We start from the raw sequence: 25,943 nt of genomic DNA, 5'->3' as shown, positions 1-25,943 counted from the left end.
CGCCTGTGCCAGGAGTGTGTGAGTGTGTGTGTGTGTGTGCGTGTGTGTGCGCGTGTGTGTGTTTTAGGGGTCAACAAATGTATTCATGAACTTATGAATAAATGACTGCAGGGTCTCAGAGAGTATTAAAACCTCCCATGAATTTTGCATGAGGCTGTCAGGAGTGCGAAAGGCTTAACTCACGAACCAACGATGCACACCTTTATTCTGTCATTTCCATTCTTTATTCCACTTTGGCTGCAGACGGGCTGCAGAGACTGATGAAGCTGCACCGCGGATGAGTATCATCTGGAGTGTTTCTAATGAAAAGGCCGCTCATAACATCTGGATGCATCATGAATCAAACAGCTTCAAATGGACAAAACACAGGAGGCAATAGAGTTCAGAAGCACTGCATTCTTGCAGTTTATCATCATTGATATGCATACTTGAGCAGTTCTTGCTGCAGTTTTGCCTCCTTTATGATTTCATAAGCAGTTGTGAGTTTACTTTAGGTCTAATGCCGCCGCAAGCTGAAGCTTCTTGTTTTGTTTTCCCAACTTTAATCCAGAAATGCACCACTGAATTTCAGCCTAATCCTGTGTTCTAATTCTTCTGATGTTGAGCTTCTGGTTTACACGTTTGAGCTGTTTCTTTTCAGCTAAATTCACCACTTTTGTCTTGGTAAATGAGCTTTCATATTAACTGATAATAATTCACTGGTAGGTCCAACTGAGATGTTTTCTTTGAAGATATGATTGAGAGCAGAGACTTTTCAAAATCTGTCCAAACCTCAGCTCCCTCCAAAAAGAGCTGATCTAGGAGCTTGAATGAATAAAAGCGCTGTGCTAGTTTGGAATGTATGTAGTGTAACAAATTAACAGCTCTTTATAGATAAGCAGATAGTTTCATGACTTCATATTTTCTTTGGGAGGTTTGTGTGAATTTTGAGACCGCAGTTAAAAAACAAAATAACAAAAAAACAGAGCAAGTCAAGAAATCACAGTGAGTCAGTGAGTCGAAGCCTCCGGGCTTTTGTTTTGTTTTCTATCAGTGTTCTTCATTAACTTCACAGCGTATTGGAGAGTTATTTCACAAGGGCCGACGGCCCAGTGCTTTTCAAATTCAATTTCACTCCGGCCGCAACTCAAAACACACCTCTCGTCAGCGTGCGGGAGTGTTTGCATGTGTGTGCATCGAATCCTTGTGCCGGGATGGGCTCTCAGTCCAAACCGAGGGTGCAAGGCCAGAAATTGCAGAGGTGCTGGTTGCTAGGATACCGAAAAGGTACCCAGCTGGAATTGTGACTAAGCCTTGAGGGTAGTGTGTGTGTGTGTGTGTGTGTGTGTGTGTGTGTGTGTCTGTGTGTTCGAATAAGTGTGTGTTCTTGTTTGTGGGAGCTCGGCTGGCAGAGAGAGGCGAGGACAATGGAGTTGGTCCCAGCTGTGCTGCGGAGGGTGGGAGTCGTCCTGAGAAAGACAGCCTCACAATGGACGCCAGTGACCGATGTGGATGTTTACCCTGCCCTCCACGCTGCTCCCACACACACAGCCTACATACAGTGCGGGCAAACGTCACAGCCGTCATATTGTTATGGAGGAATGTGAATTCGGATCAGGTCGTAGGTCACTGTGGGGTCCGCGGAAATGTTGTCCTCTATACCATGTGAACCGTGCGCCAAAATAAACGAGACATTGTTTTCTTATTCAGTTCATTTAAAAAGAAAAAAGTGTCTTGCTCACAGGGTACTTGAATTAATATATGTGTATTTGATATTGGCCACATTAATTATACAGCGATCACATAGTAATTACATTTAATATGAGATTCAAATGAGATTAAATTGAACTTACAGCTGAGTCAGTGAGTGAAACCAATAATGTATTGATTTTTGGGAGGCATGCAGCTCCCTGCACGTGGATCCCTCAGGCCAGCTGTCCATGTCTAATTTAGTTCATTCATTCATTCATTTATTCACTGAATGATCAGTTTAATATTGTGTTTTCTTTAGAAAAAACTGTTGGAAAAGAAAATTGCTCAGCTTAAAGTCTGGATCATATGTAGGAGCATACACTGATTATACTTTAACAGATTTAGATTTCTTCCGACCTCTGAGAAGTGTTAAGCACAAAACACAAACATTAACATGCAAAACCAAACTAGAGTTTGATTTGATGCTCGATACAAAAGCAGAAGAAGAAGTGATCGAACTCCATTGCTCCGTCAGCCTGAACTTTCACCAGCGGTTTGACAGACAACCTTCCTGGCTTATTTATTCATTTGGTAAGAGATATCGCTGGCTTGCATTTCTTAAAATATTTTAGGAGCATGGCATGCGGCCTTGAGGTGTGTTCATTAGTGAGTGGCCAGCCTGCAGCAGCAGATGTGATCCGCAATGCTCAGAAGACACAGACGAGGCTAGACTATGGTTTCAGGATTAATGAAACCTTGCAGAGGTGCGCCTGTAGGCACAAATTATTACCACAGGGGCCGAACACACACACACAGGCTCACACACACAAATTTATGCCAGAATGAAGGGAACAGTCTTTCCTTTTTCCAACATTGCCCAACACAATGAAAGCTGAAGCACATCCATCATCATCCACAAGCATTAGCATAAAGGCTGATGACTCCCCAGGGCTGAGAGTCGTCTGCTGCACAAATGAATGCATGCCAGTACAGTTAACACGCCGTCGCTAACCAGATGAGGCCAATACCTTCAGATAAATTGCTGCGAGAGTGACAGATATGATGGATAAGTGAGGAAACAGTGGCTTTTTTGTTGCGTGTCTGTGAACACCGAACAAAGTCAGTTTGCTCGAGTTGAACTAACACGCCGCCGCGCTCGCCTGTGTGCTCACGTCTCCGGCGGCATGCGTCTTTGTGTGCTCTTGAAAGCAACTTCTGGATCATTTTATTGCCATAAGTTCTGCATGGACGCCGATGCATAGCCCAGGGCTGACAGCACGCATACTTGTGGCTTTCCGTGTGTGTGTGTGTGTGTGTGTGTGTGTGTGTGTGTGTGTGTGCTTGAGAACCCCCCCGAGGAGCCTGCGTGTCACAAAGCCGGCCTGGCACTCACTAAAAAGACCAACTGCCAGAGCAGGGGGCATGAAATTAAAACTCACCACCCAGGAAAGGAGGAGAGGGAAAAAGTCAGAGCTGGGAGGAGGAGACGGAGGAGGAGAATAAACAAAGAATAATAAAGTTGCAGGAGGAGAACAGGATACAATAGGCCGGCAAGCCAAAATCATCAAGGTTAAATCCAGAAACAAAGGAAATTTGCAGCAGCGGAGTAAAAATGTGCTCAGCATTCTCATATCCCAGGATCTTATAATAAGAGGATTCTCTATAATATGAAAAAAAAAAAAAAAAAACCCCAGAAAGAAAGACGATCAACTGTTTGGAGAAAAAATGTTGCCAACCTTCAGAATTTCAACTCATAGATCATTATATGTGTTGACTTGCCTTGTTGCCAGACATACATTTGGTTTGTGTTTCTTGCGATGGCGATAGATCACTGTTCCTGGTCCAGACCAAATCAACACGGACGCAGCGCGCAGATGTGGCACTGACACATGCATATATTCACACGCGCACACACACACACACACACACACACACACACACACACACACACGTACACACAGACAGGCGCCTTTTTCTACCACTTTCAACTCTGACCTCTAAAAAGAACGGGAGGCCCCGAGAGCCTGTGATGGATATGCCAGACGCAGGGAGTGTGTGAGCACGAGCGTGTGTGTGTGTGTGTGTGTGACTGCACATTTGTATGCTTACCTGACAATGCTACATCCTGCAGTGGAACTTTCCCATTTATTTTCTTTGGTGTATTCCACTGCTCTGTGCAAATATTCAACCTCTCAAACTACACGGCATTCTTGGCACGGAGGTGTTTACAGAGAAAATATCACGAAAGGCCGAAATACAGATATACGCTGGGCTGGGAACGGCCAAGCGGACGTCCTCACCCCACGACTTGTATCTCACCCGAGCCGCGACCTTTCACCTCCACTCTGTGAGTCAGGATGGGAGGGCCCTGAGCGTGACCAATCCATTAAACTCTCCTGACAAGGATGAGGATGACATCTGAACTCCCAGAGGCAATGGAGGGAAGGGGAAGAAGATGTCGAACAAGAGGACGGCGAAAAGAGCTGGAAGCGCATCAGCTGAGAGGATAAAAGAGAGACGGCGCTCGCTTTACTCGTTTCGGCTTTGAGACTGATTAATGGATTCATTGTATTTTAGGCCACACTGATTTTTCTCATCAAGAAATGTGTGCTGAAGAGCGCATTCAGGGAACTGATTCAAATAAATTAACGAGACGCAATACGGCATCTGCTCACATTAATAACGACTCCTTCTTCTGTGTTTATGATTACTGTCCATGACAAATACAAACTGCCACCAACCCAATGCGAAACCCATTTATATAAATGCTGTGAGCACACGCAGGGAGACATCCCAGACGGGGTGACGGCTCCAGAGCAGGAGCAGGCAGCACGGGATGAGACGCAAACTAACAAGGAAATTACAGACAATTTCAGCTAATTCTATTAAAATGCACATTTCACTTTGAAATGATGATTTTTGAGGGATTTTGTTCCCAGGTGTTTATTTATTTAGTTTACATACACTTTGCTACTGTACATGCTATGACTACAGCAAATTTTCTACTAAGTTTATTACACTCTGTAGTGTTACAGCTGACTTTGGTCCGGTGCAAAGTGTACAGCAGGCATGTCTGACTCTACCCTCAGGGTGACACTGCAAAGTGAGAAAAAATACTGAAGAAAGAAGAAGAAGAAGACATTTTTCATAAAAGCATCTACTAGTTCTATTCTTTCTCTAGCAGGAGAAACTACATGACATGACTATAATCATCAAAGCCACAACTAAACTAAAAAGAAGCTTGTTAACCTTTCTCTAGCAAATCAGCATCAAATCGCACCAGATGAGACTAAATGATGCTGCAGTGTAAAGCCAGTTGTGCTCCATGTTGCTCCACTGTGGTTAAAGCTGATGAAAGGACACATAAAGTTGCTGTTTCACAGTATTTTTTTAATTTTATAAAATATCTTTATATCTATGGTTTACATTGTGGTAATCCCTTTATATGACCGCAGCTGTTATGACTGAGGAACTTGACTCAGACTTCAGGTTCGAATCCACAGCAAAGTAATTCTACTTCCCTCAAGTGTTCCTAATTGCTAGATCTGTTTAACAAGCAACAATCAGCTTCATTCTCTAAACAGTGCTCACACTGTTACACTTTCCTACTTCCTCTGCAATCACGCTGTTATAACTTCGCTGAGTGTGTTTCTGTTTCCGTGTGTTAGCTCGGCGTGCGCTGAGTGACTCATGCAAAGATGCAAACCATTTTGCCGACATGCTGATACACATACCACAAATACAAAGATGCATTCTGCTCCGGAAAGTCGGATAAGATTTCACACATGACAATAACAGCAGAGATGCCTCTGGAAAGGGAGACCTTGAGAGGAAATAAAAGAGAGAACAGGAGTGGCAGTGTAAAGGGAGGAGGCGGGGTGGGGGCTGGAGAGATGGAGGGAAGGAGGAAGATGAGACTTTAAGGATGAGCGAATGAGAGTGAAAACCCTGTCTGGAATGCCTTTGTCTGCATAGGCTAATATTTGTTCTTGGATTTTGCTTTTTCCCCTTCTCTTATTTGCTGTTGACAGAAAGGAATGAAAAGGCAGATAGCCAGCAGGTTACCTAGTAGCAAGACTTTTGTGTGTCTGTGTGTGTGTGCGTGTGTGTGTGTGTGTGTGTGTGTGTGTGTGTAGCCAGCAGGTTCCCAAGCAGCAGGTGGTGAGCAGAGGCAGAGTATAAAGTCAGAGAATCATGTTTGCTCGCATGCTTCTCTCCAAATAAACCTGCTTCAGAGCCGCAGCCACACGCCAAACATGCAGCAGAAACATGTGCTTCTGCGTGAGACACCCGGAGTGGACGGGGAGGGAAGGACGGCAAGACGCAGACGTCCAGTCCCGCGGTGCCAGGCTCCTCTCCACCTCCATGACGCCCGCCCCCTCCACCCTCTCCCACTTCCCCTCCCGGGGTGTCGGGGTGTCTGCCTGAAGGCCGCTCTCTCAGCGGGTCGGTCACCGAGGCGGCACTTTGATGTCTTTGTGGAGCGACTCGGTGCCTCATGTCCACGCTCATTAACTTCGTCAATGACGGATCAATGCGAGCCTGCAGAAGGCTGCGCGGCCTCAAAATTACAGCCCATTTACCGTCCCGGGTCTCGGCCGGCCTTGGCACGGCTTTGAATAAACACACAATGCAAGCCAGAGACGGAGAGAACCTTCCTTCCTGATCGCACCCGTTTAACGAGCGCTGCCCCCCCCCCCCCACTCGCACATGCGAGGAGGATATTGCTCCATTTAACTCGAGCATCCTAACTTCCTATGGCTTAGTGCTCACAGACAGCAGTCCCATCTCTTCACATCCTGCAGGTCCTGGTTTAATAACTAGGAGATTACAGCCCTCGTGTGCCTCTGCTCCCCGATGTCAGTCAGACAGATGCAGCCAAGCAGAGAGCTAAATCCGTGAGAGCAGCTCTGGCTTGTCTATAAAAACATGACCCACATTGTCAAGATGTAGCACTTAACACCTTCCAGCCGCCTCCTCGGCGTTAACCCGCCTTTTGTTTTATCAGTCGCTGCATCTCATTTGTTTTCACTGCGTCTCCCTGCTTATCGGCGACCGGAGTGAAACCAGAGGGAAGTCCAGTTTATTCTTTCAAGTGGATAAAGTTGGGACTCCTTCGGGAACACTTCTGGTTTTTTTATGTGTTGCTTCTTTTTGCCTAGGCGGCTGTCAAACTTCTGCAGTTATCTAGAAATATAAATGTTAAAAGTAACAAATCTTTTTTTGTTCTGAGCCACAGTTTAGTTGTTTTAAAACAAATACTTGTAAATTGTAAAGCCATGCAGCCTCTGAAACATTCTTGAAGGATAACGGAGAAAAATTTGCCCTTTGAAGGACATTTCTGTTTCTATTCTACGAGTGAAAGACTTCAAACAGTTTGGTTAAATAAGGGCATGAAAGGGAATGTGTTCCTGCTCTGAATCTGTACTTCAGTATGATCTGGTTCACTTTCCGCCATGTGGTTACTCGCTTTCCCTGTCATGGGCATTTCATTCAATCAGCACCTTTTCTCTGTTTTAATGTGTTGCATCTTTTCATCTTTTCTGTCTGACGTTCATGAAAAGCGCAGACGAACACACAAAAGAAAGTTTCACTCAGTGTGGAGATTTTTTTTTTTTTTCTTAACAATGCAAAAATTGCAATATGTCCTCCAAAATGCAAATTAAAAATCAAAACTTAAACCAAAGCAAGGCTGTTTGGAGAAGTAAAAAGTCCTGGCGACAGTGTAAATCACAGGAGCACAGACAAAGAACAGACAATCTGAAAACTATTTACAACTTAAAGACACAAGAAAGTACAGAAACAAATCATTTTCCACTTCTGAGAGAAAACACAACAACATCGAAGACACACTGCGTGGTTGAAAACAATGTTTTAAGATGTGAAGTGTGTTTCTGTGATCATTATGAATATAAAACACTCCCTTTTCTTGGAATCATGAACATTACCCATAATAACCACCGAAGGTTTTACTGTTACACAAAAGTGATGTTGTAGTTCACATACTGACAAGCTTCAACACACACACACACACACACACACAACACATGTAATGCCCCTCACACACACGCACACATGCATTCACAAAAACTGGCACACAGATGCACACATGAAAAGACACACAAAGGCTCACACACACAAACACATGCAGCCAGAGAGATCATCTGTACTCTAAATATTTAAAAAGCCTATTCCTCTGTCTGTAATTAAAACCACTGCAGCATTCCAGAGCTGTATCCCCGACCATCAACCCCTCTCCATCACTCCCTCTCCTTACAGTCTGTTGTTCTCCTCTCGCTTCCTCCATTTTGACCTTTACTTCAGTTGCCTAGAAATGGGGATGTTTGAAAATCCTCTAAAAAAAAAAAAAAAAAATACAATGAAGCTGTGGGAATCCTCCATGCCACAAATGCCCTCTCCTTGACACGCGTGAATCCGGCCCCCATCTCCCCTACCCCGCCGCCTCCCAGCTCGCCTCTGATGGCATCGGCTCATTTAGCGCTGGGAGAAAGTAGAAAGGTCAGGTTTTGTCTGGATGGTAGGAAGCAGGCTCTCCTGAGGAGAACGCTGCCTTTCCTGAGAGAAGTAATGATATGTTGGGACAGCCCGCAGAACAAACACAGGAACTGTGAGTCAGCGCCACACACTGTTTGGTTACCAAACTTGGGGCTTCTGTCATGCCCGGGCCTGTGGGGATACCAGGGGTAAATCCTCCCTTTGCCCCACCGCTTCCTCCCATTAGAATTTGCCCAAATCCTGTCTTTATCGCCGTGTTTGCTCTGTTGAGCTCGCTAATGCTGCTCAGCCTCTCTCACAAGGTAGGTGTTTATATGCGTGTGTGTGTGTGTGTGCGTGTGTGTGTGTGTGTGTGTGTGTGTGTGTTTGCATTGGCCGGTGCGGTAATGCTTCCCATCCCCTTCATCATCAACACGGATGGAATTCGGAGTGTAACGCAGCAGAGGCCCGGGAGTGAGAACACACACTTAGAGGCTCACAGGCCAGACGTGTTCCTGGAAAGGAGAGTAGCTGTATAATCTAGGTGTGCAAGTGAGTTAGTGCAGTGTGTGTGTGTGTGTGTGTGTGTGTGTGTGTGTGTGCGCATGCAAGAGATGTAAACAAGCACTTCTCATGAAGTGGAGATGGTCTGGGGAGAGCTGCTCTCATTTCAAACATCATTTATTTATTAGACCCCTGTGTGCGACATACACACAATCACACACACACACACACACACACACACACACACACAGTCACACACACACAGTCACACACATGCACACACAGTGACAGAAATCCTGCAGTTTATTCCATCACGCACCAGCGATCAACCTCATTCCCTCACCCGTCTATCCACCCCCCCTCCCTCAGTCCCTCCCTAAAATCGATGGAGTGTTTTGTCGCCCAATGCTGCGTTTCGTGCAATATTCATCTAAAGAAAAAAAAAAAAACCCATCTCACACTCAATGAATTTTCATAAACTCTGTGCGGCAGTGATTGGTAAATGAAGGGCAACAGGCTTGACATACACCAACAAATGAGTACACACACACACACACACACACACACACACACATACACACACTCACACACCAACAACCCCATTATCCAGGCTTCGGGTGAGTGCTTTGTTTCTTACTATTGGAATCTGACAGTGATTTATGGAGAAGGGGAGTCACACTACACCCGGATACACACAGTGACACAAAGCAAGGTTACCGGCCCAAACGCGGGCACAAAAAAGGTTAGTGCACTACCAACAAAGCCGCGCTGACAGCAGAGCATGCTTTGGTTCAGGGTCAACGCCGCAGCCAACCCTCTAAATGAATGCACTGGATCTTTTCAATAACTTGTTTTGATGAATTCCATGAAAATTAATTTCTCTCTGCCGCTTCGCTCAGTGATTCCGTAATGGCTCTTCCGGAAGACGGCATGAGGTTCGGAAAAAGGGGCGCCAACTCTTCCAGCGTCGCCCCGACCCCGAAGTTTACGTGCCAGTTTCTGGAGTCATTTTCTGCAGCATTCGCACTGTGGCTGAACCCTGAGAGGCCCGACACGCCCTGCCTCTCGGCTCAGGTATGCCCTCCACAGTGCCAAGGCTTATTCAGCTTCTTCTGCGCCGACACGTTGGATCTTCTTCATATCCGCTATCAGTTGCAGCTCAGGTGAGGACATCACATTCCTTCTGACTCATTATGCCTGTCGAGAACACAAGGCAGCGATTTAGCTGGTAATTTACAACCATTTTTAGCTCCACGGTTGGTTTTGGAACACACACATGCAAACGCTGCAGGAGAAAAACAGATTCCCAAGGGAATACTTTTGTGTGTGTGTGTGTGTGTGTGTGTGTGTGTGTGTGTGTGTGTGTGTGTGTGTGTGTGTTTGGTTCTGCGCAGCAACCGCAAACCCTTTCTGCTACGCTTTGCAAAATCCACTCTGGGTGCTAGTTTGGAACTTCTCACTTGCTTAAAGAGATAAAACAGACAGCTGTGATACAGTTTTATGCAAAGGGAACATTAAAAAAAATAGTGGGACACTGAGGAAAACACAATAAAAAGGAAATATCTGTGTGTGTGTAAAGTTTAATGAAAGACAGTGATGAGTCACACAAAACAGCAGTGGTGAGTCATCTTTATGAGGACTAATTTAGGAGTAAAATGCTCAGTACTTCATCCAAGGGATGCTTAGTATAACAGCCTAATATAACAACTATCACAGGCACTATGTAAACTGTCATGTGTGAAAAGAGGAAGAGAAAGAGATACATGGAGAGGAGAATGGGCTGAATTTGAATAAAAGCTCATTTAAAAAATAAAAAGAAACGCTCCTCCTAGTTTTGCTCATTTCACCACTTGTGCTCTCTTGAGCGTGTATGCTGTAGCAACAATAGTATAGGTGTGTGTGTGAGTGTGTGTGTGTGTGTGTGTGTGTGTGTGTGTGTGTCCGGAGTAGATCTGTGAAAGCCACTTCAGGAGCTCTTCAAACTCAGTCAGCCGGCCGCGGCTAGTTTGACGACTGAGGATCGGAATTCGGGAGGCCGACTGACAAAGAGGCTCTCCCCTGGCGTGTGTTTTACAGATTGGGAAGAAACACACCGTTTTACAGATGAAAAGAAAAACAAGAGCGAGGCAGAAGGAGAGTGAGAAAAGAGGGAGATGAAAGAGAGAGCAGGTGTGAGCGTCTGCGGCAGCACGGACTACTCAGAGACAGCGGTCCATTCAGAGCGGCGTAATTGTAGCTGCGCTCGCTGCTTGTTTCCTTAATTTCCTCTTTAGAGCAATACGGCCGGCGCTTGTGTTACACATTAATTATGGTTTGTGGGATCCCCCTCCGCCCCTCCCCCTCGCGGCTGACTGACAGCTCGGCTGCCTCCTGGCCCAGCCTGACTCGGAGCCGGGGAGTGGGCGACTGAATAGGCTAATAAATAGCGAAGGAGGGGTTGGTCACACCCCGCCCTATTGTGCCAGCTCTGTCACGCCTGACCCTTAACCAAACACACACACAAATACACGCATCCCCCACACGCACGCACGCATGAATGCACGCACCCACGCACGCTTTGATGCCTAACAAAGTGCACGTACTACCTCTGACGCTGTCACACACACACATACGCGCTCGCGCACACACCTTCACATCACCTCTGTCAGACCTGACCCCGCATCCCATACCCCGTCTACCCCCGTATCCAAGGTGACCAAATGAGGCCCCAACCATTGCTAGGCAACCGGGGAACAATGAGCTCCAAGGAGACGGAATGGCTTGAGCAAAGGGCAGGCTATTCTCCAGGGATGGAGGGAGGGATGGAGGGATGGGAGCCAAGGTGGGGAGAGGCGGGAACTAGGGGTGATGGGAATGGTGTAAGGACACATCTTTAACCATGTCACAAAGAGAGTGCCTGCCTGGGAAACAAGGCAGTGCTTCTCTAACCCTATTGGACGTCTCACTACATCTCCGCTCAGCTAACTCTCACAAACTGACTTCTAGTGCTTTTGCAATCCCCTCCGCACGTCCACATATCATACGAGGTGAAGATCTGAACAAATCCAGATAATAAATATATTTAAATCGATAAAAATGTTGCATAACCTCGTCTTCCTTTCTCCAGCGATCTGTCAAACATCTCCGTGTTATTCCATGCAGATGAGCCCAGGGTTGACAGCACTCTGACAAGCTGGCAGAGCCTGAGAGATATTAAACTCATTTGGTTGTTGACGCCAGCATCCAAAAGCTTTCAGTTTCAATAGTCGTTTTGCAAAACTTTTCTGAAGAGTTCTGCATCTCGACCCATGGAGCTGCCAGGCTGTAAACACACATGTATATCCAGCAGCACAGCCAGGAAAGTGAACGAGGATGATTGTCAAAAGGCCAAGAACCGCAGAATTACAGTACAAAATTTGTCAAGTGTAGAAACTATTACGAGTTTTTTTTTTTTTTTTTCTGCAAAAGAAGACAAAGACGCTCAGGCATTTGGCTAAAGCTGTGGCGGTTTCAGAAATTGTTAGCACATATCAATCCTTGATTGGGCGCCTGATACTCTATCATGCCAGTGATCAGTGAAAAACTTTCTGCAGGGGGAATTTTGGTTTGGAAAAGTCACACTGCAGTGCAATCTGCAAATCTAAATAAGAAATTCTGGATGAATTATCTGGCAGAATAATGAAAGCGTGTCCAAAAATGACAGGGGCATGAAAAGGAAGATGAGATTAAATGGCTGAAGCACTGTTGAAGTGTGTCTGGGTGTTGAGCCATTAGCTGGAGGTTTTCATTTTAATAGATATAGATACATAGATTGATATATAAACATACAGACACAGACAAGCAGAGGAGTGGTCAAACACTCCCAACCGAAGTAATCCCTGTCCATGGATTTAATGAAGGTGTCAGGGAGGGGACAGCAATGGTGTAAGGCTGGGCATTACGGACATACATGCATGCACACACACACACACACACACAGACACAGACACACAAACTGGTTTCAAAGGATTCCATGGGCTGGGCAGGGAGAAGTTGAGGGGGTAGCAACCCTGCTGCTGGCTGAAGTCAAATCAAAGAGCATCAGACTGAACATCAGACTTTGTTCAAATATTCTTCCCTTGGCTTCACTTTTTCTCCCCAGGCTTATTCAAAGGGCAACTTTATAAAGTGTTGACACACCCAGAGCGCAACCAGAGTAGTGATGGAAAATGTATGAGTTTCTGAGTCTTGTTGATTTCTGCACTGCGGTGTGGTCCTGCTCACAGTTTCTGACCTTCCGTGGCCTATAAATATCAGTAAAAGGTCTTGGGGAAAAATGCTACAACTTTCACAAACTATAATGGTTCGATGCAGCCTCTGGATGGGAACTGTTTCAAGCTCCAGGTCCCGAGCTGGTGAAATCCACTTCACTCCACCAACACCAGCACCAACAACGCCCCCTCCAGCCATCGACTTGATCTCCACATGAAAGATTCCGCGAGCATATTATCACTGCCCGTGGTTCATTGAGACCTCCAGGCCCGAGGCCTTTCATAAGCCAGAGAAGATTGAGAAATTCAGCCAAGTGGGGAGAAGGAATAGAGGAAGAGATCCCATATGGGACTTGCCATCCAAGCATCCAGGTGTTGAAGATACAGATAAGAGACGGAGAAAAAAAAAAAAAAAACAGAGTTGAAGTCGAGGAAAGTGATACGAAAGGCAGGTAAATGACAAAGTGGGAGCGAGGTACGGAAGAAGTGGCAGAGGATGGGGGTTGGGGGTGTAATAGAGGTAGGACGTGGAAAGCTGACGGGAGAGGGAGGCCTTCAGCTCATATCTGTGTGCGGCGTTTCATCCTGTGGGCCTCAGTATCACTCGGGCCTCCTCCAGCACAGTCCAGCTTTGAAGTGATAATGGGACTTTGGATAATGCTCAATTGCAGGTGCCCCCGGCTCCTGCTCCCTCCCAGCCTCCCCGCGCAGCCACACAGATGAGAGGAGATGAGAATCCTTTCAAAGTCTGCAGATGAGGCCAATCTTTATTCTTTGTGCCTCTTTTTCTTCCTTCCGCTTTATCTGCCACCCTCACTTACTTTATCCCCCACGCTATATGTGGCTTGCCAGGTGCCGTCTGTCACTTTCAGGTCCTTCTCCTGCCCTCTAACGCATTTTACTCATTTCCCAGTCCTCTCACTCTCCTTCAATTTGCCTGATGGAACTGAAACATTACAGTTAATTCAAATTACTTGAAAAAAGGAGAAATTATTCCATTTTAGCCATGCAATAAAAAGAAATAAAACGATGACAATACATGATTTGTATTCCTCTCCATTCTTAGATTCTCTCTGCTCTCCAACCTTGACTTCTATCTTCGTTTTTTCCCCCCAATCGATGGTGCCTCTTTCCTCTCTTTCGCTCTATCTGACTTGTCTGATTGGTGCGGCGGCACAACAGGTACACACTCTGCAAACGCACAGGTCCCCTTGCAGAAGTCATTTCCAGAAGCTGCGGCTGAACGGGGCAGGTGTGTGTATACAGTGAAACAGCGGGCGGAGGGAATTGATTTCATCCCCCACTGTTTTCCTGTTAACACTGTGCAACACTCGGAAGGACAGCCGTCTACTGCACAGAACATCTTTCTCACCAGGAGAAAACAAATAAAGAAAAAACCTCCACAACAGGCATACAAACACACTGCGGGGCTAATGAGATCACAGCCTCATGCCGTGACACCAGCAGGTGAGGATTGTGAGAAGGAGCCAGTAGTGAAAACAGATAGGTTCTTTCAACTTGGCAGTCCACTAAATCTGAGAAGTATTTTCCTTTTTTGTTCACTATGCAGTAAGTCTAGAGAGCAGAATCCAGATATACGAGACGGCACGTTCTGCCTGAGTTACATTTCAAACAGATGTGAGGTTCCCTCACTATTTTCCTGGTGCTGCATGTTTGCTGCTCTTTAACCAGTCATGCTGAGAATGTTTATGTGTGCAAATAACTCGTTTGAATAACAGGATATGGATAAACAAGTCCATTTCAGTGCTTACATGAAACAAACTGACAATTGTTTGTCTGAAAGTCATTATGATGTGGAACAGAGTCCGATGGATTTCGGACCACATGTGCATGTTTACTGTCTCTGATCATTCTAGACAAATGATTTATGTAATGAGCTAGCTTATATGTTTTTATATATTTATAACAATATTTGTGTCTTATTATAAATTGCATTGGAACACATGTAGTTGAATATTCTGTCTTGGTCCATATGAGAGTGTAGTGGTTAGTACTCTTCACAATACTCTTCTTCCACAGTCCAAAAACATGCAGACTGAATGAATTGTTGTCTCTGTGTTGAATGCATGTGAGAATGACTTCTGAATCTGCCTTGCATCAGTATGCGATTCATCTCGAGTGTATCTTTCCCGTCGCTCACTGTCAGTTCAAGCCTCAGAACCTGTAAAGGAGACGACAGACGGAGTGATTTCAGCCATCCCAGAGAGATGATGGGCAAATGTGATGATATCTGTTATCATGGCTTAAAATCTGTGGTCTTGTGCCGTATGGGTCAATGCCTGTAATAATATCAGATATTACACGACGGCAGACTCACTGCACTGCACAGCTACCACCTTCAGCTACTCAACAACCAATCAAAACACGGTAAAATACAAAACTATGAGCAGGAAGATTCATGAGGGGCACTGCGTTCCACAACAGGCAATCATACGAGACGAGGATTTTAATCAATCATATGTCAGGATAGAAGGATGAAATTCTCTACTCAATTAATGCCTCCTAGAAAAATGAATCACAAGCAAGCATGAATGCAGTGACAGCAGTAGTATCCTCCCTTCACATTCATCACATGCAGGTGCAGCATTTTCTCTTCCTGAGACATAATCTTTTGAGTAAAAAAAAAAAAATAGCATGTGCGTCTTCCACATTTTGGCAGGATTTGCCTTCATACCTACGATTTAGTGGAGGTTGGCATAACAATAAAATGCGTTGCTGCAACGAAGTTTAAGAAATCCACCTCGTGATGTGTCAAGGGGCGAACTGATTAGACTGTGCAGCCTGTGGAAGATCAATGGATGCTAAACATGAAACACTGAATGGGAATTAAAAAGTTAATAATAATAGTAAACAGATGAAAAATAACAACTTTATAAGAGCTTTGGTGCAGAAACATCTTCTCAATGCTATGATAATATTCAGGAGTTTGTGTTTTGTCTTCAAATAAGGTGAAAAAAGGCACGTGGACATTATGAAACATTAAATAACTGGACTAGATTCCATACCTTAATGCTAATTAGCTTAAGTTGCTCGATCGTGTCACTTGCCACTGTTTTCATCAGGACTTCAGCTGTTTCTCAAATCGCACCCTTCTGTCAGTGCAACTATTTCGGTGCTGTGTGAAAACAAGTGGCCTAAACTGTTTATGAGCATCTTCCTGAAATAAAACAACATTTGACCACATCACCGATCAAAATGACTGCCTTCCCTCGATTAGTGTTGTATATAAAAAAATAATAATAATAAAATTACATCCTCAGAGTTTGATGCAGCCGAGTGCCGAAGTCGTATCCTCTTTCTATTATGAGGCTTTGGCTTCCAAAACAGCTGCAGCTCCTTCATCTTCCGATAAGTAGCCAAAACTCAGCTTTCTGACCATTTCTGAAAACACCATCTGAGTACTCAGAGCAATGGATCCAAACTCACAAGCCCAAATGGTGTAGACCATGATTTGGGACACGGCAGTGAGGAGACATTCAGGATATGAGTTTTGAAAGTATAAACTGCTGCTGTCATTTCCAACACCAGTGACAGATAAACCTTTCTGTTTGAACCGGCGCTTGTGCCAAAGCAGAAATTGTTACATGCATCTGTGAAGACTTAATGTTGCATCAGATCTTAGCCCGTTGGTTAATAAGTTCTCAAATCCATAAAGTTAGGTTGATTGATTTAGCTTGAAAAAGTATTTCACTGTTCACTCTGCCAACGTGACCGCTCTGCCAATTCTTTGCTTATTTGTGTTTTGGCATCAACCGGGCCTCAAGTAAGCAATTTTGTGAAAAATGTACGGGTATAACAATCATGAATTCTTGAATAGATCTGTTGATTAAAAGTTTATTCACTCAAGAAATGAGTTTAACTGGCAGATGGATTAGAGAGTGGTGTGTTTAAATGACAAGTGCATGTAATGAAAGTGTTATTCATGAAGTCACAATCAGCTCTATTGGTTATTTTTAAAGGAGGTGGTTTATTTATGGGAAACTCAACACAAAGCACCAAAAACCACAGACACTGCCTCACCAAACTACAGACAATGCAAATGTTCTTGGCGAAAAACCAAACCAGCAAACCTGTTGTCACAGGCTTGCTTCATTCGCCGTTAGCCTGCACCATCTTGACCTTATCAACCTCGAGGCACACAAAACGTCATCCCGAGGCCACGAAGCAACTTAAAAGTCTGTGGAGCCGCTGAAAACAAAAGCCCCGAAGGCATGCTAAGTTAAAAACAATAGGGATGGACCTGCTCACTACAGACAGACAGGCAGGAGACGGAGCCCAAAGTTCTCACACACACACATGCACACACGCACACACACACACACACACACACACACACACATGCGTGCACCAGACAGATATATAGCCACAGGGATGAGGAAGGAGTTCAACTAAGTTTCTCCTTCCAGAGGATAAAGGGATGCATCCAAAGCCTATAATTACATACACACACACGCAACTAAAAATCCAAAAATCTCTTTCCATCCATTACACCACACATTTCCCAAGCAATAGGATCAGTTTTCAATCAGAAAATATGAGGCGCTTTTTGAACTATTTCACCTCCCGTCTCGCCGCGTGTCTTCCGTTTGCTCTGAAAACATAAACAGCCCCACGAGTCCGAGCGCTGAGCATCGGTTGCTACAGCAGCACATCGGCAGGAGGTGGGCAGAGTGTGTGTGCACAGTGGTGACTGTGTGATGGTGTGTGTGTGTGTGTGTGGAGGCATAATTTGCCCTGCAGTTTGTTTGCTCTTTTTAAATCTCAGAATCAGAGACAGAGCCCAAAGGCCACAGGACAGAACTGGAACAATCATTTACTGTATGTGAGTGGGTCTGCCGGGCGTGTGTGCATGAGTGTGTTTTTGTGTTGGTCAAATTTGTGTTTCTTTGTGTTTTGCAGGATGTGAGCGAGAGTTTTCAAATTCGTCTTCCCCTCCCGACCCGAGGGATGAGAGTTAGCGTTCCGGTCTGATTGGGTAACTCCCAACACCGAGCTCCAGAGTCTCGAGTCCAGACCCTAACAGCTCATAACTAGAGGTTCCACACAAATACTGTCGTCTTCCTGCTAAGCACCTCACACACGACATCCGATGCAGATAGTTCTGATCGAAACCCCAGATCTCGAAGTGAACTGTAACGAGACGGACAGACGCGCTGAGCGGGGGAAACACCCAAGATTGCACTCTATTATGACCGTGATGAACGAGCTGAGTTTGTAAGTCTGATAGCTCCACTGGTAATCCACACGGCCTGACTGTGCAAAGACCAGGACACACACAGCTGACCACACACTCACAAGAGGGACGGCCGAACGAGCACTATATGGGTTGATATTCCTGGAACGGGACTGCAGCATTCCTCAAACCCTGGATTGAGATTCCAAAGAATAAGGGGTGTGTGTGTGTGTGTGTGTGTGTGTGTGTGTGTGTGTGTGTGTGTGTGTGTGTGTGTGTGTACGTGTGTCAGTTCCAATCTCAACCATGCAAAGCCAGCCGTCACAGAGGCAAACTGTCGGCAGCGGCACATAGTGAGGAGGAGGAGGAGGAGGAGGAGGAGGAGGAGGAGGAGGAGGCCTTCTTCGGCAGCTCAGCAAGTGAAATCCCTATGTGTGTATACTCATGACGGATCTAGACCACACTGTGATGTCTTATTCATGCCATATCAATTCATAATGACCAGGCTAGTCCCTGATGTGAATACGTACATGCACACACACACACACACACACGCACGCATGCATGTGTGCACAAGCGAGCGTGCGTGTGATTGGGATTGGAACGGTCATCTAGAAGAACTTGTACGTTTGCTTGTGTGGATATTTAGAGCAGCAAAGACGGTCTGAGTATGTAGAGCAGCATGTACCAGACACTGGACGGACACGGACACACACACACACACACACACACACACACACACACACACACACACACACACACACACACACACACACACACACACACACACACATTTAGACACAGAGACCGCTGATGTCCCAGCGCCTTAGTGTGAATATTTAACAAGCCTCAATCCATCTGTTCAATTATTCATGAAGAAGGACACAGAATCGTTAGTAAATATAAACACTGCTGTTTCTATCCTGCCGCATCGCTGCTCTGCTCTTTTGCACCTCTGACTCTCACCGTCTTTCCTTCCCTCCGTCAACTTACTTCTTCTGTCTCGTTTTTTTTTTCGCCCCTTCATTCTTTCTCTCTCACTCCTGTTGTGCTGCGGTTGTGAATATTTCAGATGGCAGAGTGGTTTTTAAATTACCCCCTTTTGGCTTCCGCTCTCCTCACATGGTTTGGTCTGCATTTCTCTCTCACACACGGTCCGACTCGTAAAGAAAACAGTGACAAGCCATAAAAGCCACTTTTACCAGCTGGGGGGGGGGGGGGGGGGGGGGGGGGGGGAAGAGACAGGGGCAGGAAGAGGGACAGGAGCAAAGAGTTGAAGTTGGCCTGATAGTTTTTTGGGTTGCCACCAGGTCAGGCATTTCATTCAAATACTAAAGCCAACACGCAAGAGGACTGATGGAGTTAATTCATGCAAAGTCACAGTGAAGAAATATTTCTCGACTTCGTCTGTTTTGTCAGTTCCATCACACTGAATGAAATTGTAGGCGATGCTATACCCATTTAAGAGCAGCATCCTCTTTCTATGGATCATGAATTTTCGTGAGCAACTTTTAGTTCTGGTATATTTTCAGTGGTGCATCTCATATAATTAAAACCAAATGTATTTGTTAATCATGTAAACTAGGTGGAAAAAAAATCATGAATTTGAGTGTGCTGACCATTTCAGTAGCTGTTTTTTTGGTGCGTTACATATTTTGCTTTTCCTGCGTCTGAGGTTAGTTTAATAACCGAGCCTGTGGTGTCAGCGCTTACTTCAGACAAACCACAGTCCAGAAATCAGGATGGCTGCCATTGATGGCACAGAAAACTCCTGATGAAGCTGGGTTGCCATGGGGACTGCTGGGGCCCAAACACTTTTGTAAGGGGGAGAGGGAGAGAGAGACCTAGCACATAGAGGCAGGTCATTCATCAGTAAAGACAAAAAGAAGGAAACGACAAGACCAGCTTGGAGCATTAACAGGCTGCCAGATGCACACACACATGCGTGCATGCCTCACACACAGATCCGCATTAGACAAACACTTAAAATCAGTCACAAAGAGAAAGAAAAGGCGCATTCACATTAGTCTTTCATGCAGTCATACACACAAAGTCAAAAGTCAAAAGAGTTAATTTGCTTGCTTTGTGGCACAGAACCTCTTGGAAGACCAGAGCCAGTTTACAGGCCAATCATTCTGAGGGAAAATGAAAAGGGAGGGAAAATACTGTATATTGAATGACAACAAGGTGAAAAACAAGTGGGGAACGCTGTGACACAGAGATGATTTATAGGTTTAATGATAGTGCACATTATTTATTCTCAGCCTCCTTCCCCCCAAACAACTCTTTCTTCTCGCAGCGAGCTACCGTTCCCAAAGCATCCAGCGATCAACAAACACAAAACACTGCATTTCTCCAACTCAAACACAGAAATGCGGCTCGGCAGCAACACATAGTTGAAGCGTCTCTTTTATCTACACCCAAAGCCATATAAAGAGCGTAATCCCCTGTGTGTGCATGCCATCCACACATTAGCACACAGAGATGTAATTATAGTGTTATATAGTGTGTGTTTGTGCCTAATTAGTGTTATTTACATTTCCCTCTTTTTCTGTGTGTGAGCGTGTGTGTGTGCGTGCATGTCTCTGTGCCCCAGCTAATATTTCAATGTGTGTATTTGGAGCTTGTGTACACTGATACAACTGTCAGTAACCATTAACAAGAAACTGAAAGAGGTTTGTTTGTTACTGTAGTTTAAAAAAAACCACACATATAAGGATCTGTCAGACGAATGGGCTGTGCCACTTTTCATCTTTAGCTATAGTTTATTCACCTCCCTCCGTATAGCAGACTTATGACCGCATCATTCCCTCCATCCTCCCGCCCTAGAGAGATACCCGGGGGTAGGTTTTTGCCACTGCCTCACGCTGCCTTGTCATGCAAGATGCTGACCACTGATGAAAGCAACACCCTTCTCAAACAAGCCTGCGCGGTGGCCGGTATTTGTTTGCCAGCCCCCCCCCTCCCCATCCTGAGCAAAAACCAGATGCTGTTCCTCGGGGCCAGCTATCAGGCTAACTGCTATGCAATCCTCCGACTAAGCTCACCTACTCCTCTGTTTTCCCTCCATCCCACGATCCTTCCTTCCTCCCGCTCTCCCACTGCGAAAAGACACTAATTACAAACACGGATGAGTAGATTAGAGATCTGAGGAGCAGTGGAAGTGGGATAGGGAGACGTGAGGGGTGGCAGGATAGGGGCAACAGGTCTTTAAACCATGATGGATGTAACTCTATCTTCATTGTTATTGTTGACTCATGTTGTTGCATAGCGCCTCTCCACCTCCACGACACAGCTCCAATTGCTTTTCTGGCTGGTGCCATCATTCACAGGCAGCTTTAACTAACTCTAACAATCTCTAATCCTTTCTAATCAATTCCAATTATCTTTCCACTGCTCCTCGTGCATCAGTGTCCCTCGTATCTCTCAGGCACGGGAAGAGACCGAGGAGCGGGGGTGAAGATAAGAGGGGAGAGCGTCTCTAGACAGAAAGCATTACTGGAATCTCCACAACCTGAAATCTCTATTCTGAGCATAAATAAAAAGAGACTGCATAAGTAGTAACTTGTTCCAAGCTTGAACAAAATTATTTAGTGAAGATTAAAAGGATGTATTTCTCATTTTCTTCTTAACAAGTCTCAGTCAAACTTTTTTTTTTTTTTCTTTTTTTTTGAAATCTGTGTGTAGGCTCTTCATCGTGTCTTTGTAGTGGAAGCTCATTACCCTGTAAACTTAATGACTGCATGGGATCAAGTGTTTAAAACTCCCCACAAAACAACACTCCTCTGCTCATTTAACCATCGGCCTTTTATTAACTTGATAGTTGTTCCTTTAAACTTTAACGAGAGCTGGCATTCTTCTTCCTCTGTCCCCTCTGCCTCTCTTCCTGTTATGACCACACAGTTACCTTTCCTTCAAAAACCCCTTTTCTACGGAATGAGCAAAGAAGAAAATGGAAAGAGAGTAAGAATATAGAAGAGGGACAGCAAGCGCATTAAAGAATGCAGAAAACAGAAGAAATTAATCTGGTTTCCAAGAGAGTGGGAAACTATCTACGTAAGTGATTCACCTGAAGGCAGAAGACTTTCACGTTAACCTTTCTGAGATCATAAAGACAGACACTAACAAGTAACTGCAGAGACTCTCTCTCTCTCTTTCTCTTCTCTCCCAGCTGTCCTTAGACACACACTCAAAAATGCACACATAAAATAGCACCGAAAGTCTTCCTCTGGGAGACGAGGACCTTTTAAGTCCATTAAAAGCTGCTGGCGGGAGCAGGACACGACTGTAACCTAACCGCATCCGACTGCAACCAGAACCCGCGGCGCGGCCCAGACGCAGCACTTAGGAAAGGGGAAACATCTCAGGAAAAACCTTTGTCTTCCACTACCGTTCCTAAACCCTCAATACAAATCCCTCGTTTTTTGAAAAAGTCTTTCAGCTAATAGCATCTGTCAATCAACCGCTGGCACCACGAAGCTCGCATTACTATCAATCCCACGGCTCTGGATTGTACATTTGTTTAACTTTTAAATAATGAGCAGTCTGCCACACCTAAAAGCTTCAAGGTTTTCCTCTTTATTCCTGCCAAGAAGGAAGAACAAATGAGTGTATACGCAGACACATAACAAATCGATTAAGAAATGTTAAACAAGGTCTCATTCTCCAAAACGAGGCTAAAAAAAAAAAAAAAAAAAAAAAAAAGAAAAGTCAGTGTTAGGCTCAGAATAATGACCATGAAGCTAGACTGGATGAAACAGGGGAGCTGTGTTAGCACAATCCTCTGGCTGTTGGCAGGGCTCGCCGCTCCAGATGGACTAATCACGCTTGTTCAAGGCCATTCGCTGGTCTGGAAGGCCTCGGTCTGCTCGGTCTGCTCCAGCGAGACAGACAACTCGGTGCTGCTCAGTGTTACCAAGCCACAAAGAGGTCAGCCTGGAGCCCCGAAAGGATGAGGCTTTCCCTTAAAGCCCCGGAGGCCGGCTCTGGCATAACGATCGGTGACGTGGGGAGACAGTTGTGAGGAAGTGACAGATAGATTCAAGATGGTGTTAAACATCAAACAAAAGATAAACAGATGGAGGGCAGAGGCTGGGATCACGGGTTAGTAGTACCACGATGTGGATATAGGAGAGGGAAATGATTTTTCCATGTCCCACTGTTTCATTATTCCCAGATGCCCCAGGTACTCTGAACTGGAATAATGGGAGCTGGAATGATCGGCGAGCAACGGGGACACTGATTATCCTGAAGAAAGAAAGAAAAATCGGAGCCTTGCTACAGATGGGAATAAAGGTTTAGCATTGCTTTGGGATGGTCTCGCTGCATGAGGGCGCAAAAGTTGAAAGCTGTGTGTCTGTGTGTGTGTGTGTGTGTGTGTGTGTGTGTGTGTGTGTGTGTGTCACTCTGTGAGACTAGCCATAACAGGAACAAAACCAAAACTGTGACGACAAAGTCTGAGTGCACTAGCAGAGTGAGCGAAGGGAACGTGACATAAGACGACCTTATCAAGTAAGCCAGACATCCTTTAACCTGGACCGGAGTTCAAAGTCTAATGTGTCCCAAAAGTCAAGTCTCGCTGTCACATCAGCTTCCTGTCACCAGCCCGACACAGAGAAAATGTCGATGACTTGACATGAAAGGTCAAGTTCGGATTTCCACACATCCAGTTCAATCCATCCCGTGCTTCAGATGTATAAAACCCAACATTTTGATCTTGAGTTAACCAGGTGAGTCTCATTGAGAATGCAAGACGGCACCAAGTTGCATTACATGCAACAAACATGAAGACATTTTGAGAAAGTACATGATAAAACACGAAGCAATAGTTTCTCAAAGGAAAAGCCTAATCATCATAAGTTGGCTCAGAAGGAAAGCAGTTACACACTAATAGAATCAGGGTCCGCACCAATCGCCACATTTTCAATTTTCCTTATCGGGATCAGTTCTTGCAGCCGTAGTTCAGCCTGCAAGTTATTCCAGGCTGCAGGGGCAGAGATCATGAAAAGCTGTTTGCCAAGGAACCACGGTGTCCAGGCAATGCGAGCAAACATACCTCCACCATAACTCTGGAGAAATCTTGATTTCCAATCCAGGCAACATATATATGCTGATTGTAAATCCTTCTTTAAAGGTGTTTCAACCAGATTAAACCAAAAGCCCACATTCATCAGCCTCCTATCGCCGAACAGCACTGGAGCACTTGTTTAATACAGACAGTAAGAAGAGAGATGGGAAGTGTGCTGACAGGGAAACAAAGTGCTCAATTGAAATAATAAAGGGAATGTACTTACAGTCGAGACAGCGCCGGGTTCTTCTGAAAAAGTAACTCAGGAAGCTGCTGCAGTTGATTACGGTTCAGCCGCCTGCGGCAGGGAAAAACGTATGATCAACCAGTGAGATGTGCGTCTACGCATGTGTCCTTGAGAGTGCGGGCTGTGAATAATTTCTTCTAGCTGCTGTAGAATCAGCTTAGCCGCAGGCTATTGTGTTTCAGCGCGCTCTGAATGTCACATAAATATCCAACTGGAAGTTCGGGGGGAATTAAACTGCTAGTCGGAGACAGTGCTGTAAATTATCTCTGCACAGTTATATTACAGTGTTGTGTCTACTGGAGTTCTTAGCTGTGCCGACTTTCACAGAACAACACAATCGAGGCATTTCTATTCAAACAGAAAGGTCACATCCAATAGTTATACGAACATGGACACATTTTAATCTGAAAGCAAACGATCAAAACAAGATGTTTTTAAATAAAATTAAGAGGAAGGACTGAGCCTGTGCAAGCCCAAGGAATCACTGACAGGAACGGTTGGCAACAGACGCCATGTCAAACGACTAACATCCAAGACTGGCAGGCTTTATGCAAATACAACAATTAAGTCAATGAGGAACAGACTGTTGCTAATCTGTTGGAAACCACAACTCTCTCCTCTCTGAATGGCCCATTGGAGGCACATGGGAGTGAATGCAGCGACTGTGGCACAGAGAGGCTGCGGACCTGAAAGGGAGGCCTCTGCCCAGCCTTCAGACACATTCGGGCAGATGTTGGGATCCGCGCCGCTCGCTGTACACACTGAGAGGGGCGACTGCCCAGCTGAGGTGGAGATGTAGTGCATGACGGACATTTTAAACCGCGTGCTGTTGCTCCGCTTACACCGAACTGTACCTGCTGGTGGGTTTAGCGGCTTTGAAACGTTAGAGAAATGAGCCACTTAATTTCCACATTGGTCTGGCACATGGAAATGTCTACCCAATGTTTGGGATCGGTTGAATGTGAAAGAGGAGGAGGAAAGACGAGCCGCGCGCGGCCTTAAGTCTGGTAATGTAGATTGTTAATGTGGGTTTTAGATGAAGGGGAAAGACTTTTATAAGTTAACCGCCGTGTCTGCATGACAGCATGTGTTCATAAAGTCATCTGCTGTGCAGGTTTCCATGCGGGTAGCGCTATTGATTTACTAATGAGTGGGTCGAGGTGTGGTTGATTGTGTTTGTCTGGGTGCGTTCCCAGCCAGTTTACAAGCTGTTAAGGAGTCCTGGTGCTGTCCAGATGAGCCAAGGTCTGCGGTGGAGGCGGGGGGTGGTTTTCAGCCCACATATCCCACTGAGGGCATTCCTGCCAGGCAAAGCTAATAAAAAATCCTCCCAGGCCTTACTTGTACCCTCTCAGCACCGTCCGACCACAGCGGAACGACAGGGAAGTGCCTCGCGCTTGATTCACGGTCAGTTCCTCCTGTTACTGTCATTACCCTCAGCTCATACCGGCGTTGGAAACGATGGAGTAGAGGGTGGGATTTTGATCTCAGGTTCAAGTTTCGAAAAGTAATAAAAATGTTTTTAGCCGAGCAGTT

At 45.4% G+C, this 25,943-nt stretch overlaps 1 protein-coding gene across 4 annotated transcripts in view; it reads right to left on the bottom strand.

The window, feature by feature from the left end:
- slit1a (slit homolog 1a (Drosophila)) overlaps positions 1–25,943 on the bottom strand; it is an 86,688-nt gene that overhangs the window by 47,382 nt on the left and 13,363 nt on the right. For all 4 annotated transcript variants that reach the window (XM_030105883.1, XM_030105885.1, XM_030105884.1 and 1 more), the window contains exon 4: positions 24,387–24,458. In XM_030105883.1, the coding sequence (XP_029961743.1) occupies positions 24,387–24,458 (72 nt within the window). The remainder of the gene's footprint in view (positions 1–24,386; positions 24,459–25,943) is intronic.

Source organism: Salarias fasciatus, chromosome 13 (genome assembly GCF_902148845.1).
Source record: "Salarias fasciatus chromosome 13, fSalaFa1.1, whole genome shotgun sequence".
Taxonomy (NCBI): Eukaryota; Metazoa; Chordata; class Actinopteri; order Blenniiformes; family Blenniidae; genus Salarias; species Salarias fasciatus.
Note: the sequence above shows the minus strand (reverse complement) of the source record. Positions and strands in the feature narration are given on the sequence as shown.